Consider the following 16,017-nt stretch of genomic DNA (forward strand, 5'->3'; position numbering starts at 1 on the left):
CTGCCAATCTTTTTCCACGTCTCCACTGGGAAGCCATTGGGTCCTGGGGTTTTCCTATTTTGGAGTTTGGATAGAGTCTCTGTCAGTTCTTCTTCTGTGATTTCTGTTTCTAGGTTCATTCATTGTGTGTCGTTTAAGGACGGGATGGTGACTGTGTCCAATATGCTGGGATCTGTCGGGGTCGTTGGGTCAGCGTATAGTACCTCATAATACTTTGCAAAGCTTTCTGTGATGCATGGATCGGTTGAGATCCGTTCTGCATTTGCGGTGTTTATGCAGCGAACTTGGAGGTGCCTTTCCTCTCTTTTCTCCAGCCACGCCAACATCTTGCTGGCTTTGTCCCCAGTCTCATATAGGCTAGCGCACATGGTTTTGTGTGCCTGTTTCGCACAGGTTAGTGTGATATTGTGTAGTTTCTTTTGTGCCAATTGTAGGGCTCTGTTGTCTTCAGTTTCACCTGTGCTTGAATACTGTGTCTCGGCTTTTTGCACCTCTGTTTCTGCATCTTCGACATCTTTCCTGTGCGCTTTTTTATGTGCTGCTGTCCAACTTAGTATCTCGTCTCTCAGTTGTTTTATATGCTTCCCATATTATCCCTTCGTCATTTATCGAGTTCTGGTTTAGTTCAAAGTATGTTGCTGTGGCTTCCTGGATCTTCTCTACCAGTTCTGGAAATCCTAAGTAATAGGCGTTTAGCCGCCAGGTTGGCGGGGGCTGGGGTCTTTCCGTTTCAAGTAGGATCATTAACAGGGACTGATCTGATATCCCTCGGGGGTGCAAAGTTGCTCCATTACCTTTGGTATATTTTCGCTGGGTACAAAAAAGTAATCTAGCCTGGATGGTGACGCGTGTGCATCTGAGTGGAATGAATATTGCCTCTGTCAGATGAAGCTCCCTCCATGCATCCCTCAGCCCCAGTGCTGTTGTGAAGGTGGCGAGTTTGGTTGGTGTCGCTGGGTTTCTTCCCCTTATGTGTGCGGTCTTCATTGACATTCATTACATCCTTGAAGTCTCCACCTATTATGAGGATATCTGCTGTGTTGTTGGCTATAATTGGTGTGATGTCATTCAGTAGAGCAGTCATGAGCGCTGAGGGCGAATAGACTGTTAGTATGGCAATGGTCTGGTTCCACAGTGTGCCTCGTATGAAGACGAACCTTCCTCCAGTGTCCTGGGTTATGTTAGATATTTCGATAGGAGTTCTCTTATTAATCAGTATTAAAACTCCTCTCAAGCCCATGGAGAAGCCTGTGTGTATTGCTGTGCAGCATTTGGTTCTCTTGAAGAGTTGGCACATTGTGCCTCCCAGGTGCGTTTAGGTGAGGAGCACTGTCTGGGTTGTGCCTATTTAGGTATTGCGTCACCAGTCTTCTCTTAATGCTGTTTCCCAGGCCGTTCACATTCCATGTTATGAGACTGAGTTTTTTGGTGTTAGATCCGGTTGGATTCATTGCTCGTCTTATGAGGGTTTATGTATAGGCGGCCGCAGCTTGCACACGGGGTATATTGTACTGTTTCGAACTGCACTGCTCTGATGTCTTCTATGTTCCGTATGAGCGGTTGAGCCATGCTTGCCTTACTGCCAACAAATAACATGTTCAAATCCCAACTCCCCCCCATACTCCATCCCTAACTGAAGCATCTGTCGCCCATTCAACTAAACTTTTTAACAAATAATCAAACGTTAAGTGTCTCTCGTCACTGTGGCATTAGAGATGCCGCGGTGGGCACTTTTGAACTTTTATTTCTTACTGTCTTGTGATCTAAGGGGGATGTGATTTGGCGTGTCTTGGACCGCCAGCCATCGTGTGGGGTGAAATCTGTAGTTCTCGACTGGGATGTCTTCCGGGCGAGCTCTTGGTCGTTCACACCAGGTAATTACCTCTGTTTGCACTTATTCATCGCCTATTTGTGGCAATGCCTCTATTTCTTGCTGAGGTGACCCATCTGGCGGTCTGTTTGGTCAAGGTCTATTCCTCCGGTTTTCTTGCTGTCTCCGTGGGCTCCAGTCTCCTTCTAGATTGTGTTCTGCCCAGTTCCATGCCCCTTTAGGGTCCTTGAAGTGCACTGTAGTGCCCTTGTGGTATATTTTCATCTGAGAATAGTAGGCCATATGTCACATTCAGCACCTGGAGACGTTTCTTGAGAGGGTCAAATGATTGTCTCACATTTTGTACTTCTCTCGTGAAGTCGGGGAAGAAGGCTATCCTGGAACCGTTGTATGTTATAGCACCTTTCGTCCTGGCCATTTGGAGCACTGTATCTCGATCCCTATAGTTTTAAGATCTTGGCTATCACTGTCTGTGGTTGTGCTCCAGGGAGCGGTCTGCCAGTCGGAATCTGGTGAGCGCGCTCAACTGAAAAGAACTTAGATAAGGATTTGGGGGCGAATAAATCGGCGAGCCATTGCTCTAGGAAGAGCTCCATGCTTGCTCCCTCTGTTTTTTCGGGCAGGCCAATGATTCGGATGTTATTTCTTCTCGATCGGCCATCTCCCTCTTCCACCCGTTCCTCCAATACTTTGATGCGTTCCAGTACACCTTTCATTTGTTGACCCATACCTCTTAGCTCGTCCTCCGCTATGGATATGCGCGTCTCGGCCTCTCCTGTGCGGGACGATAGCTTCTGGAGATCGTGACGCAGTAGGGAGACCTCTGTACTGATGCTGTCCGATTTAACTTCCATGGGGGCTCGCGAATTGGAGATGGCGTTCATCACGTGACAAATGTCTTTGTCAGGGTCTTGTGATTCACCAGGCTTATTCCGATCAGCTGCGGGAGCTGGGACGGATGTCGTATATATCATTGTGCTCTCGGTGCCTGCTTTCTTGGCCTTTTCCTTTCCCATTTCAGAAGTTGTAATCTTACCCCTTGTGAGCCTCTGATGTGTAGCGTTTAGTGGAGCAGTTCGGGCTGTAATACCACTTTGCCCTCTAGTACTTGTGATCTAGGTGCAGTTCCTATGAGTGTGATTTTGGGCTCACCACGGGTGGATTTCGTCTGTCTGTGGCCTCGCTGCTTTCACAGCCTCTGGTCAGGGCACCACATCATTCTCTTTTGCAGTGTGATGCCGAGCTCTTGTGCCTTATTTCCGATCCTGGCTGTGGTTGCAGGGTCGTTCTATGGGTATCTTTGTGGAGCCCTCTATTTTCCTGTGATGTTTAGCCCTGCGGTTTTCTTGTTAATATACATTCTCTATCTTGCATGTCTTCACCCTGGGGGTAATGTTTGGTGCCGCAGTGGTTGCGTTGAGGCCTGTTCTGTATGCTGCTGTGTAGGGCCAGGGCCTGCTTGGAAATGGGCTGCAGGATGTATGGCTGTGGGTGTTTTCTAGATTTTTCTCAGTGGATGTTTGCTCTTCGCCTCACTAGTTGCATCCACGGTTCACATATGGTGTCTGCCATTCTGGATGTGGTTGGCGGGTAACATTGGTTTTCTAGTTGCTTCCATGTACGCCGGTTGTCTGCAGCTGTTTAATATATCTGGTTACTGATCTCTCTGTGGGTGTTCCTGTATCCTCAGATTGTTGCGCCTTGAAAAATGTTCTTGCTCAGAAAGTTTTGATGATAATTTCTCATTCACCATTTCCAAATGTCTGATTTGATCTGCTAACCGTGTAACCTGGTCATCCACTGTTGTAAGGTGTTTCTCCACAGAAACTACCTTTGTGGTAAGATCCAAATATCTCTCTTCAGAGGTGATCAGTTTAGCCTTAATGTCAGCCATCTCTGCCATCATTTTGGTAAGTAAGTCCAAAATCTTGTCATCTCTTCGTTCTTCCTCTCCGTTTTGTCTTTTGGCTGGTTGAACAGTCTCAATAACACGTGATTCTTCAGCCATAATGATGATGAAGGATAGTATCTAAAGCAGTTGGCACAAGAGCTCAGCACCCAAGCAGCCATTCCTGAAGCTGGCAGTTCTCGCAATGACCATGTTTTAATAGTTTATTTTTCGATCTTTGAAAGGCTAGAAGTTTGCTTGTGTCCTGGGCAACTGAATTCCAGAATGTCTTTTGCTTTTTTTTTGCAGGAACCTGGGGCTCTGATTATGTTGATAATACATTACAGTCCTTGGAATTTGATGGATCTCTTAAATTATATGCTGAATTGATTACATTTATTTTTCTTCACTTTATAGATGTTAGATATTGAGATGTTATAATGGCATTTTGTGTATTGTTGTTTTTGAAATGTGAATAAATCAGTTTTAAAGGAACCTGGGGCTCTTTCCATGAAGGTCTTCTCAGGTAATGCAACATGCTTTAAAAGCAATTCTCCTCCGTACCAACCACTAATGGAGAAGAGATCTGTTCTCTGTGACCAAGGTGGAGTAGGGTGTAGGAGGCTGCATTTTCGACCCTCTGAAGACTAGCAATGAGATATGCTGGAGAATCTATCGACAGACTATTAGCATAGTCTATTCTAGGCAGCACTGTGGCACTCATTGTTTGGGGGAAAGCAAGAAAGGGAGGATATTATTCCAAAGACTTTCAAGGGAAGACATTTTTTTTAGCTACTGATATGATTCGGGGATCAAGCAACCTGGGGTCATCCAATATGAAGCCTATATTTTATACCAGCGTGGATGCATTAATTCCTAGAAATTAAATGTCTGATCTTTTAGGAGGGGCTAAATGTCATTGATCTGAAATAAGGATGTCTGTCTTTTTCTGGGTTAAGAAGCGGGTATGCTGTGCCATCCAGATGTCAATTTGTTGAATGCATTCCGAGATGCTGTAAATTGGGGTTGACGTTGTTGCAGAGCTTTAAGATAAGTTGGATATCACCCCCATAATTGTGGTGAAAGTTGCATTTAAGACTGACCTGGGGTCTGCTGTTGGAGCAAAATCCAGAAGGAATTTAAGTAAAACCAGGGGGCAAAGGTGCTGGTCACAAGTCATAAGAGGGGAGCAAAAGAAAGAAGGGAGTTCTGTGAAGGGGAAAGGCAAAGTGCGAGGAGGAAGAACAAGGATGGTGAGGTGTTTGGGCAAGGCCCTGATATTTGCTTGGATTCTAGAGTCTAGGGAGATTGGTGTCTGGTAATAAATATGTGGAAAACAAATTGCAAAGCTCTTGCGAGGAAGAGAAGTTACTTAAGAGGACAGACTGGCCTTGCATTTCTGAAATCATTTTGAAGGGCTCCCTTTGTGGATTTGGGGCACCCAGTAATCTGTGTTAAACGATGGACCATTTTCTTTGATCTGAGATGTGTTGTGCCTTTGGCCTAGTTTGGAAGGCTCTGCCCACAGCCCATTTTAATGGGGTCTACCATAGTGTGTACAGTCTTAAAGTCTCAACTGCCCCGTGAAATTCAGGGCTTTTTCAGTGGGAAGTTAAACATAGAAATTGACATGGGTACGCATTTTTATCCGAACTGTGACCGATTCTTCACAAATATGTAGAAACTGCTCCTTGTGCATTTACAATGAGTAGGTGTGACAGTTGGACTTTACCTCAACTTTACTGCAGTCCAACAGTTTGCTCCTTTAAGTGATGATTTGTAATGTGACTGTTTGCACAGAAAATAAAGCACTAATAAACATGAAAATAGGCTTCTATGCACTTGAAATGGTGCTTTATTTTCCCTGCCTGCACACTTTTATATTATTCCAGTTGTGTCCGCTGTTGCATTTCTTTTAAATTAAATAGATTAGGAAGTTATGCTTGAAAAGAAATTGAAACGGGGCCCAAGAACACAGTTTTCCAATTCATTCATTTGATGTCTCTGCTATTTCAGACTAAAGCAAAAGGTGGTAAGAAAGTGATTCAGACAGATGAATGGCGGAATGGAACAGTTGAGGAAAGGTTAGAATACTCCCTGGTTAAGGTAAGTCATTTTCATCCCCAAAGAATGTTACTTTTCTGTATGGAGCAACCTGCGCATGGTAAATCTTTTATTAAGTTATACCTTATTTAATGTTCTTAGACTCCTTCCTTAGTTACGTCATGCGATCAGTAGCAATCCAAGCCCTAGGTTGCTTTCATATAATTGAAAGAAAAGGGCAGAGCCATCACTTCTTGTAATGGATACATATTGCTATAAAGCCTGGCACCTGCCGTGATGCAACCATGTTAGAGTAGCTAGTTGAAGGTGTGCCAAAAGGGAACTACTCAAGAAATATAAAGAGGTATTGCTTGCCACAAAAGCTATGGTGCAGTATAAGCGGCTAAACCCACCTATATTTATTAGGGACCAGCGCAGGTGATAGAAATGCATGTTTTGGGGGGATTTTTACTTTGTGGCAAGGTCTGAGTTATACACATTTAAAATGGCAGTGACACCTGTAAGAAAAAAAATGTATACAAGTGATTCACTGTATTAAAAATGTATACCCACCTGAACCTCAGAATTAAAAATGCTCGGTGAAATGAGTGCCTGCTGCAGAGTTGTTTAACCTGCTGTTTAAATGTTTAAAACCAAGGAGCTCTGGAACTGTGAATCACCCCTTGATTCTTTAAAGATTTTTAAAATGAATAAAATGAGCTATGTATGTAACTTCTGCCATTATAAAGCTTCTTTTTTTGACTGCCAAGTAAAAAGTATTTTCCCCAAATGCAAGAGGTCATTTTTTCTGTACATTTCAACTGTTTGTAAATCCTTACAAACGTTTTTTTACAATGGATTAAGTTCTCCAAAATATTCCTTATGTTGCGAAATCCAGTAAGGAAGCCGTTTTCTATAAAAGGTTTTTTCCAGCCATGTCCCTCAGAGGATGGCTTCAACACGTCTCCTTGGCAAAGTCTTGTGCCAGAAGTGATGCATTATCTATGCACATACTAGAAGCCATCAATGTTGTTTTCCTTTTTTCTGCAGTCACACGCACTAATGTTTTTGTCAAAGAATGGTAACTCTGTTTTTCTGTATTTTGACAGCAATATGACCCAAGTTGAGCTTTAAGGCCCGTCGGATGTGCCACCGCTCCATGTCAGTCTCTGATCCACACTGTCTTCTCTGGTCTTGAAAAAGACTGGCACAGAGGAGTGGGAATCCTATCGAGCAGGGAACCCAAAATTGTTGAGGGTGTACGTGTGCCAAGGCTTTTTTGACTTTTCCAAAACATATACACATGAGAAATCTTCTCAAGGTACTCTGAAAAATCACTTCCATCCAAGAGCCTCAGATTCCAACATCTGAGGGCCAGTCATAGGAAAAGAAGCATTAAAGAGGCATCATCACTCCTGCAAGTGAGTCCCCCTCTTCTTTTCGTGCTTGTTCCTCTTCCTCAACTTTCACAACAGAGATCACACCATGAGTCGGACTCTGAGGACTCCATACTGCACTTGGTTGCAAGTAAGAAACCTTCCTTTCCCTTCTCTTCCATTTGCCAGGAATGGGGATCTTTCAGGGAGTTATTGCTTGCATTTTATGAGCAGGGCAATGAGTTAGTCGTGTCTCTAACCCCCCCCCCCCCCTCCTCCTAGTAAGGACAACTTTGGACAGAAGACACTCCGCTGCCACATTCCTGAGTACTCGGGTCCTGTTTAGTCAGGAGAGGTGGTACCTTCTGTTAGCACCTGCATCATGGAAGCCAGTGACTTTGACCTTGGCAAAGTCTGCTCAAGGACCCTGACTTGGGTTGAGCCCAGTGAATCTCGGTATTAGAGTGACGGTAGGCTGACACGACTCTGGAGAGTTAGAGACCCATTAGAAGAGTGATGGGTGTTCAAGAGGAAGAGGATATCCGCACACTCAAGATCTTGAGAAAACAGTTTTACCTGAGGTGCTTTGCATGATACATTTGATGAGACTTCACTACAGTTGTCTATATAATTGCAAGAAGCAAGTGGCGTAGACGCCTCACTTGACTCAGACATAGGAATGCAGCCCATTTTTTAAAAATGTTTTTTTATTGTATATGGTTTACCTATGAAACCTTTACATTTAATGACATCTTTGATATACTTCTTCACAGTACATATTAAAGATAGCATAACATCAGTGTTTAATGGAATAAATTAAATCTCATATTCCAAGTAGATCATTTCATATTTCATATGGCAGAGTTCATATACATAACCTTTATTCAGAATAGCAATTAAAATCTAAACCTGTAGATAAAAGGGCCTCAGAAAAGAGTCGCAGAGTAGATAAAAACATATAGATCACTTAGGTTAACGAATCCTTGGTCACTCCGAGATTGCATAGAGATCTAATGATTTAATAAAACCTGCAACTGCGAGTCCTTCCACTACATTACAGATTGAAGCACATCTTGACAAAATATAGTCCTCTTCCCCCAGAAATCCTAGAGTAGTACATTTTCTCAAAAATAGGGTCATAGTTCCTTTCAATTCAACACACTCTGAGTAAATGACGAGCAGTTTCTAGAACTCCCAGCTTATGACAAAATTTACATTGGGTATTCGATTCTCCAATCCGATTCCTTCTCTTCAGAACCTCTTTAGTTGGTAGAATATTCCACCTGAGTTTCAGGAGGAGAGAATGATGATAACGATTTGGAAATTGTGTCATAATAAATGAAAGTGTTCCTCTTGTCCTATGTTCATATTTAATATAACTAAGGGAGGAAAAGTCTTTCAATCGTATTGTTCCAATAAAGGACACAAAGACGTTTTTTAACTTTGACTGGATTAGTCATTAACGTTTCCCTTTCAGTAGACTGATCCTTTAATGTCTCATCACCGAGATCTCTGAACTTATTGAAGTAAGCATTCCCAGCCGGGCGGGCCTGGAGTAAAATCATTTTCCCTATGTCGACATAGAGAGAGTCACCTATAGGGCAAAGAAGAGAACGAAATAGGGCCATGGACCGCCACAGAGATTTAGCTCTTAGCGAGACAAGGCCCAGTTCAAACCTAATTGCCACAACTGGGATATTATCAGGCAATTTCAGCACTTTTCTCCAGATTATTCCTTGTATGGTATCCCAGAAAACAAAGGGGGGGGGGTCTGGGAATCTCTCTACCAGCACAAGCACAGCCCAATGACCTGTTCTTGGGTGAATAACCTCTGGGATAGACTCTACCAAGTCTTTAGCTGACTGTCTCTTTCACAGAGAAGACATTTCCCCACATATCAGTCTTTGTCCTGTCATTGGGCAGTCCAGCACCGAACTGCTAGGCAATTCTCCTCTGAACAAGAGTACCAAGCAACCCCATACATGTGTTTCAGCCTTGTTGGGCATCATCAGTGAGGTGAAGCTGTGCCTCTCTAAGAACAGTGAGCAAGGGGTCCATGTCTGGATCGCCCTGGTAACTTAGGTTTAGACCCAAAGCTAATTTATGCAACAAAAGAAAGGGGGGGCTGGGAATCTCTCTACCAGCACAAACACAGCCCAATAACCTGTTCTTGGGTGAATAACCCCTGGGAGTGAAAGGGACAGTGAGCTAAAGACTTGGTAGAGTCTCTCCCAGGGGTTATATAGGCATATCGGGAATCATCATAGTTGAGAATCAAAGGGTAGACTTCAAACCAATAAGTAATCCCCCAGAAGGTCTCCCCCCCCCCCCCGCTAAGGTTTAGCAGTTTGAGAGCAAACTTCAAAGCCATCATCAGAGGGATTTGAGAGCAGCCAAGTTTCTTGAAGAAAGAAACATTCATTGAGTTTTAACATGGAAACTGTATCAATGTTTGTAAGTAGATATAAAGTCCCCCTAGTATTCCAGGAGAGGCAACTCGGGGTACTAGTATGGGTTAACTCATTCAAAGGAATAGATCCTCCCATGCTGTATTCAATTCCACAGAGCTGAGGTAATTTAAGCCCAGTCCTGTGCATCTCTGTAGTTCCCTCTAGGAGGATACCTCAGTTGGAATCAGGTATGTCTTTCTGGATGATAGACCATTGTCAAATTTCCCCTGTATTCCCCAGTTCGTTCAGCTTTGGTGGAGATTTGTTTAGTGTTCATAATTTTAATATCAAAACCCAATTCTCTCACGCCATCAATTTGTCCCATTACCAGATTAAGGACCACTCTGGATTTAAGGACAGTATTACTCAGATCCATCCGTTCCTTTATTGGGAAATAGATCTTTTCTAAGTCATAGCTGGACACCAAAGACAATGCTGGTATCTGTCCAATGATCTTCAGAATATTCCCCCGATTCAGGCATATTGGCATATCAGCCGCCCAAAGACTAATTTGTAGAATATCTAGTGGTTCTTTATTTCCCAAATTTTGTATGGGACTGTCAGCATTGTCCCTAATGGATTGATTCGTCTCCTTATCTTGGATTTCAGGGGCCCTAGCACCCCTTAGGTTTTCTATTCTGAGTACCAAAAGATCCAGAATTTGCAAACCTCATCTGAGTAGAATCTAAGGACTTTGGGACATACAATTCTCCCATTGCCTTAGGTCCAGTTTTCAGGACCCCCGAAAAGGATATGGGGTCCCTCAGATGATCCCTCGAAGCATATCTCACCTGACCATTTGTTGAAGAGTTTGGACAACCATCATTGTTTTCAATATTAACACCTGAATAATTAGAAGTACCTTCCACTGGAGTAGACTTCGCAATATATATGTCCTGTAAAAGTTGTTTTGCCGATGCAATGTTAACAAGGATAGGGTTATCAGTGATTATAGGAATATGATTATCCAAATTGAGTTAGTTGTCAGGTTCTCATTTTGGACATTATCACCTATCTGCCTTCCATCTTCACTTTCGATCACCTCGATTTTATCAATGGGTTTCTTAGGTATATGGTGACCTAGCTGTTCACTGGATGGTGCTGTTGCTGCCCTATATTAGCCCCGGACCCACATTTTTTGGAGGTAGGTCAGTTTGTATAGCTATAACAGCCTTCAGTGGAATAGATCTTTTTCCACATTCAAGATCCCTAATTTAAGAGTCGGCTGCACTCCTTTTTCCTCCGCACTCCCTATGCAGACAGTAGGATTATCTTGGTCTGTTTCAATAGGTGAGATAATTGGAGTCCTCTTCTCTCTTATGTTGCAAAGTCTTTCCATTAGGATATGGTACCTTTGGTAAAACCAGATTCTTAAAAAATGTGTTATTGAGTTCATTTTTTTAGTATTTTTCTGGTTTTTAGTTTTCTTGATTTGTTGTCGTTATCTTTTCCCCACTAAAACCTTTATCTGGGAAATCATCTTTAGTTAAGTCTATAACCACAGAATCCTTGTCTAAGGTAGGCGTAGCCCTATCCCCAAATGTCATTTCAAGCTCAGCTCCCTTGCCCAGCTGAGAATCTTTGATTATTGCAGGTTCAGCTACACGTAATGGTGCAGGGGAGCGGGAGATGACTTGGTGGATCACTTCTGTATCAAAATTAGGACCTATTTTTACTCCAATGACTTCGGCCAACCATCCAAATCGTCCTTCCTGCCCCCGCCGCGCCCTCTGTGGTATCAGAGGTAGATAGGAGGGAGGCATTTCCGGCTTAGATGTAATAGGGTTATCCTCCCTAATAAGCCTCAACAGTTCTTCAAAACTATCGAGGCCGTCTAGCCTGGTATATATTTCTGTAAGCAGTTGAGAGTGGGATCTTACTTCTGCCCATATATTATCATATAAGCTGACGAACAAACTTAACACCATGTTTAATGCAGAGACTGTGGGTTGTGAAAGTCTAATCCTTTCGTCAGCTTCCTTGAGGGTATGATGCAGCATTGGATCGATGGAATTTTCTTTTGTTGGATCCGGTAATAATCCCCTTTCTCTTAGCCAGTTTTGCCTCTCTGTATATTCATCTATGAAGTTAGTGAGTTCAGAAGGAGAGCCCATATAAGAAGCACCACATGTCTGTTGGGTAACGCTATTAAAATCGGACTGTCTAAGTTCTAGATTACGCTCCGCGATTGCCTTATCAGCACACTCGATGATGCTAATATCATCAGTGTCATTGTGTAAAGCCTCCTCAGTCTAATTTTTTTTACCACTTCAGCCAAATGTGAATGATCTAAGCTGGCAACTGATGGGGCCAAGGAAGCTGGTTTTATTTGAGTACCGGTGGCAGTTCTTTTGCTGAAATAGTTCGACATTTCTTTACAAGATATTGGTTCCCATAGTCTACTCTTAGAGAGTTTATATTTCGGGGCACTGAGCGGGGGTTTCATCACTTGGGTTTTGAATAGATGATCTCCTTGTATCCAACTATCTGGAGTACCCTCTTTGCATGACAATGGTTTCATATATAGTTCCTGTCTCTTTTCTTTGTATTCTTAAGAATAGAGTCTTCTGCCAATAACTTGGTAGGGGAAGCTGCCATACTATTATTGCCACCAATATTTTCTGAGGGCTTATTAACAGATAGTTGTGAACACTTTTTAGCATCAGAGGCTTCTTTATAAATAGTTTCATTATCATCTGTCGATAGTGGACAGAATAGTTTTATGGGGAGGACAGTTTGGCCCAGATTGTTTAATTGCCTCCTGTTCCTTATAGACTTCTCTATTGGGAGTGCCCCCCCGCCCCTAGTTGAGCCAGCGCCTTTACCCAAATTCTGAGCTAAGGTAGCGGCTAATCGATCCTCCTGAGCATCAATGGAGATATCATCTTTCCCATTATATATATATTTCTGAGGTTTGTGGAATCTGCTTAGATCACATGCTGTGCATAGGCCGACATCTACTGGAAACTGCGGAGTATTACAGTTTGTTTTTCGAAACTCGAAAATGGGCGTTGACATAGGGCTTGCCAGTAATACTATCCCTAGTGTGACGTCCACTGTACCCATGATCACTCACGCGTGTAGGACCCTCCGATTGTTTTTTTCCACCATACTTGTCGGAAGCATTGTGCGGAGTTCCCTGGCTTTCAGCCATTTTGCAAAAAATCAATATTAATTTCCCCGTTCTTTCACTCCCACGCCGAGACACCGAAGATCGCCGCTGGTCCGAAAAACAACCAACTGTCGAGACTGCACGATGGACTTTGGGCCTCGGAAGGCCTCTGGCCTCGGCCCTGCAAGTAGGGAGAGAGTGGGGTGGAAACATAATCAACACTCATTATTATTTCCTACATACACTAGCCCGCTGCCTTAAGGTGACATATGGAGAGTACTCCATTAAAATTTTGCCCCAAGTGCAACCGCAAGTACCCTTGGGTTGACAAACACGTCACCTGTAACCTCTGCTTGCCATGGGACCACCCTGAAGCGAACTGCAGAGCATGCAAGCTTTTTAAGGCAAAAACACTCAAGGACTGCTCCACTAAGCGTTGGGCCCACCACGCCAGGCAGCTCGAGGCCATGGAAGCGGTGGGTGCCTTCAGTGATGGCAGCGACGCCGCCCTTTTGGACGGCAAGGGCACAGGGGCGTCGAAAGACACTCAAGCGCTAGTCCCCGACCTCGGAGGATTGTCCGGCAGGGCAGTTTTTTTTTTCCAAAGTATTTTATTGGTTTCGTGATAAGGTAAAACAATACAAACTCGTGAATTGAACAAGTGAAAAAGAGGGAAGGAAAGAAGAAGATGGGGAGAAAGAAAAGAACAAAAGGAAACTTATCTTAAACAACGATAGTCTTCGTGTGATGTAGTAAGTGGAGTTCGTGATGGTGGTTCAGTCCAGAGTGTAACTTCTCAGGAAGTGGAGGGGAACAGCTGCAGGAGGCATATACCTTGTGATGGTGGGAGCCTGTTACTATGAACCACAACAGGTGTTCAAGGGGGTTTATGGTCCGCATCGAAGAGCATGTCCGTCAGAAGGGCCCTCCAGGCGACCAGGGAGCCGCTTGTGGCTTCCCCGTTGGATGTAGTTCCTTCTTGCCAGGCTCTGGTCTCCGCAGCCGTCCACCTCGCCATTTCGTTTAACCAGCGCTCATGTCTAGGGCCCGCTGGCGTCTTCCAAGCCATCGCTATGGTCCTTTTGACGAGTATACATGAAATGTCCATTAGTTTCACGAGGTGTTTGAATTTACTCGGTCTGGGGTATGTACCCAATAGGCACTCTCCTGGTGACCATTCGTATCGCTCCATGCCGGCGTCTCTACAGGATTGCTTGGCTTTCGACCAGAGTGTCATCACTTTGGTGCAGGACCAGAACATGTGGATCATGTCTGCCCTGTCGTTCCCGCACCATGGGCACACCGGTGGGACCTTCGCGTTGAACGAGGCAACTCTGTGGGGGGTCATGTAAGTTCGATAAAGGACGTTCAACTGTATCTGGCCAAATCTGGAGTTTCTTGACACTTTCTTGGGGAATATTAGTGCTCTTTCCCATTCTTTATCAGTGAGCGGGGCTGCACGGTCTACTTCCCATTTTGCCCTCAGTGTCGCTCCCTTAGGGTTAGGTTTGTCGATGAGCCTGTTGTATAACCTGGAGACAGGTCTCCATCCATCAGAGAGGTCATACATTTCTTGTAGTAGAGGGTCCGAGGTAGGTTCCTCTGGCCAGGTGGGCCACTGATTCTTGGCGGTACGTTTGAGCCTATGGTACCAAAGGAACTGGCCTTTGGGTAGCCCTTCGATTTCTTGCATCGATTCGAAGTCCCTGAACACTCCATCTTCAAACATGTCTCCCCATGTGTATATCGCGGCTTCCTCCCACCTCCTTGCTATGGGGAGGTCTGCCTCCTTCTTGCACACATCTGCCATTATGGGATGGTCCGGAGAGTATGGGTGTTGCACCTTCCTGATGTGGCAAGTCCTGGTCCATATCTGTCTGCCAAGCCCGACGACCATAGGGGTTTCCGAAGAGCAGCAGAGGGGATTCCATAGGGTTTCCTTGGGAGTTAAGTTGGTGTGGGGTTGCTTCAGTAGCCCCAATTCAGCTGAAGATTCGTCTGACAGCCATCTCGTGATGTGACTGAGCTGGGCGGCCAGGTAGTAGAGCTGGAGATCTGGAAGTTTTATTCCGCCTTCTTTATGTGGAAGGGTTAGTGTGGCCAGTGACAATTTATGTCTGTGGGGTCCCCATAAAAAGTCCTTGATAATAGCTTCCAATTTCCTGAAGAAAGGGGGCCGTATGTAATGGCAAATGTTCACAAAGAAGTATAAAAAGCGAGGGAGGATTATCATTTTGACAATCGCCGCTCTCCCCACCATTGCTAGTGGGAGTTTAGACCAGAATTTTATGGACCGTCGGAGGTTGGTGACGGCTGCTTCTGTGTTGTGCTCATGTGTGAGCTGTGGGGTGTGGCTGAGATTAATTCCCAGGTACCTGAACTTCTCGGGTTGCCATTTTATCCCTATGATCGGAAGGTCCTCCGCTGAGGCGTCTCTCAATCCGGCCAGGGGGAATGCTGAGGATTTGTGTCTGCTGAATTGGATTCCGGAGTATCTCGCATAGTTGTCGAGTACCTCCAGTGCTGTCGGTGCATTGAGCTCAGGGTCTTTTAGGTACAGGAGAACATCATCAGCGTACAATGATATTATGTTATAAACGTTGCCCACCTTGATGCCGGCGTCAAAGAGCTGCTGACGAAAGTATAAGGCAATCGGTTCCAGTCCCAGTATGTACAGCATGGGCGAAAGTGGGCATCCTTGTCTCGTGCCCCTCTGTATTTTCCAAGGTTCTGAGACCGTTCCGCCTGTCTTGACCCTGGCCACTGGGGAGTTGTAGAGAACCTGGACCCATCTGATGAAGCCATTTCCGAAGCCAAAAGCCCGCAAGGCCTCCACCAGCCACTCCCAGTAGATGGAGTCAAAGGCCTTAATGGCGTCAAGTGACAGTATCGCTAGATCTTCCTCCGAGTCATGAGTTTCGGCCATGATGTGTTGGAGCCTCCTCAAATTGGCTGTGGTGTTGCGACCTGGGACAAATCCGTTCTGATCCTCATGGATTATGGACCCTAGCACTCTAGCAAGTCTGCTGGCCAGTATTGAGGTGAGGATCTTGCTATCGTAATTGAGCATGGCCAGGGGTCGGTATGAGTCGCAGTCAGTGGGTGGTTTGTGGGGCTTAAGCATGGGGATGATTATGGTTTCTCTCATGGTGTTGGGGAGGATCCCGTTTGTGTAAGCTTCCTGGTAGACTTCGTGTAGGATGGGGGTGAGAATGGGCTCGTATGCTTTATAAAATTCCGGCGTAAGCCCGTCGCTACCTGGGGTCTTGGAGGTGGCGAGCGACCTGATGGCCCATCTTATATCGTCGGGAGTAATT

At 44.7% G+C, this 16,017-nt stretch overlaps 1 protein-coding gene across 1 annotated transcript in view; it reads left to right on the forward strand.

Moving 5' to 3' along the window:
- The window catches only part of MTR (5-methyltetrahydrofolate-homocysteine methyltransferase), a 1,960,411-nt gene that overhangs the window by 971,805 nt on the left and 972,589 nt on the right, over positions 1–16,017 (forward strand). The window contains exon 19 of the mRNA XM_069607970.1: positions 5,736–5,825. Coding sequence (XP_069464071.1) covers positions 5,736–5,825 — 90 coding nt within the window. The remainder of the gene's footprint in view (positions 1–5,735; positions 5,826–16,017) is intronic.

Source organism: Ambystoma mexicanum, chromosome 4q (genome assembly GCF_040938575.1).
Source record: "Ambystoma mexicanum isolate Mex_15411 chromosome 4q, UKY_AmexF1_1, whole genome shotgun sequence".
In the NCBI taxonomy this organism is placed as follows: Eukaryota; Metazoa; Chordata; class Amphibia; order Caudata; family Ambystomatidae; genus Ambystoma; species Ambystoma mexicanum.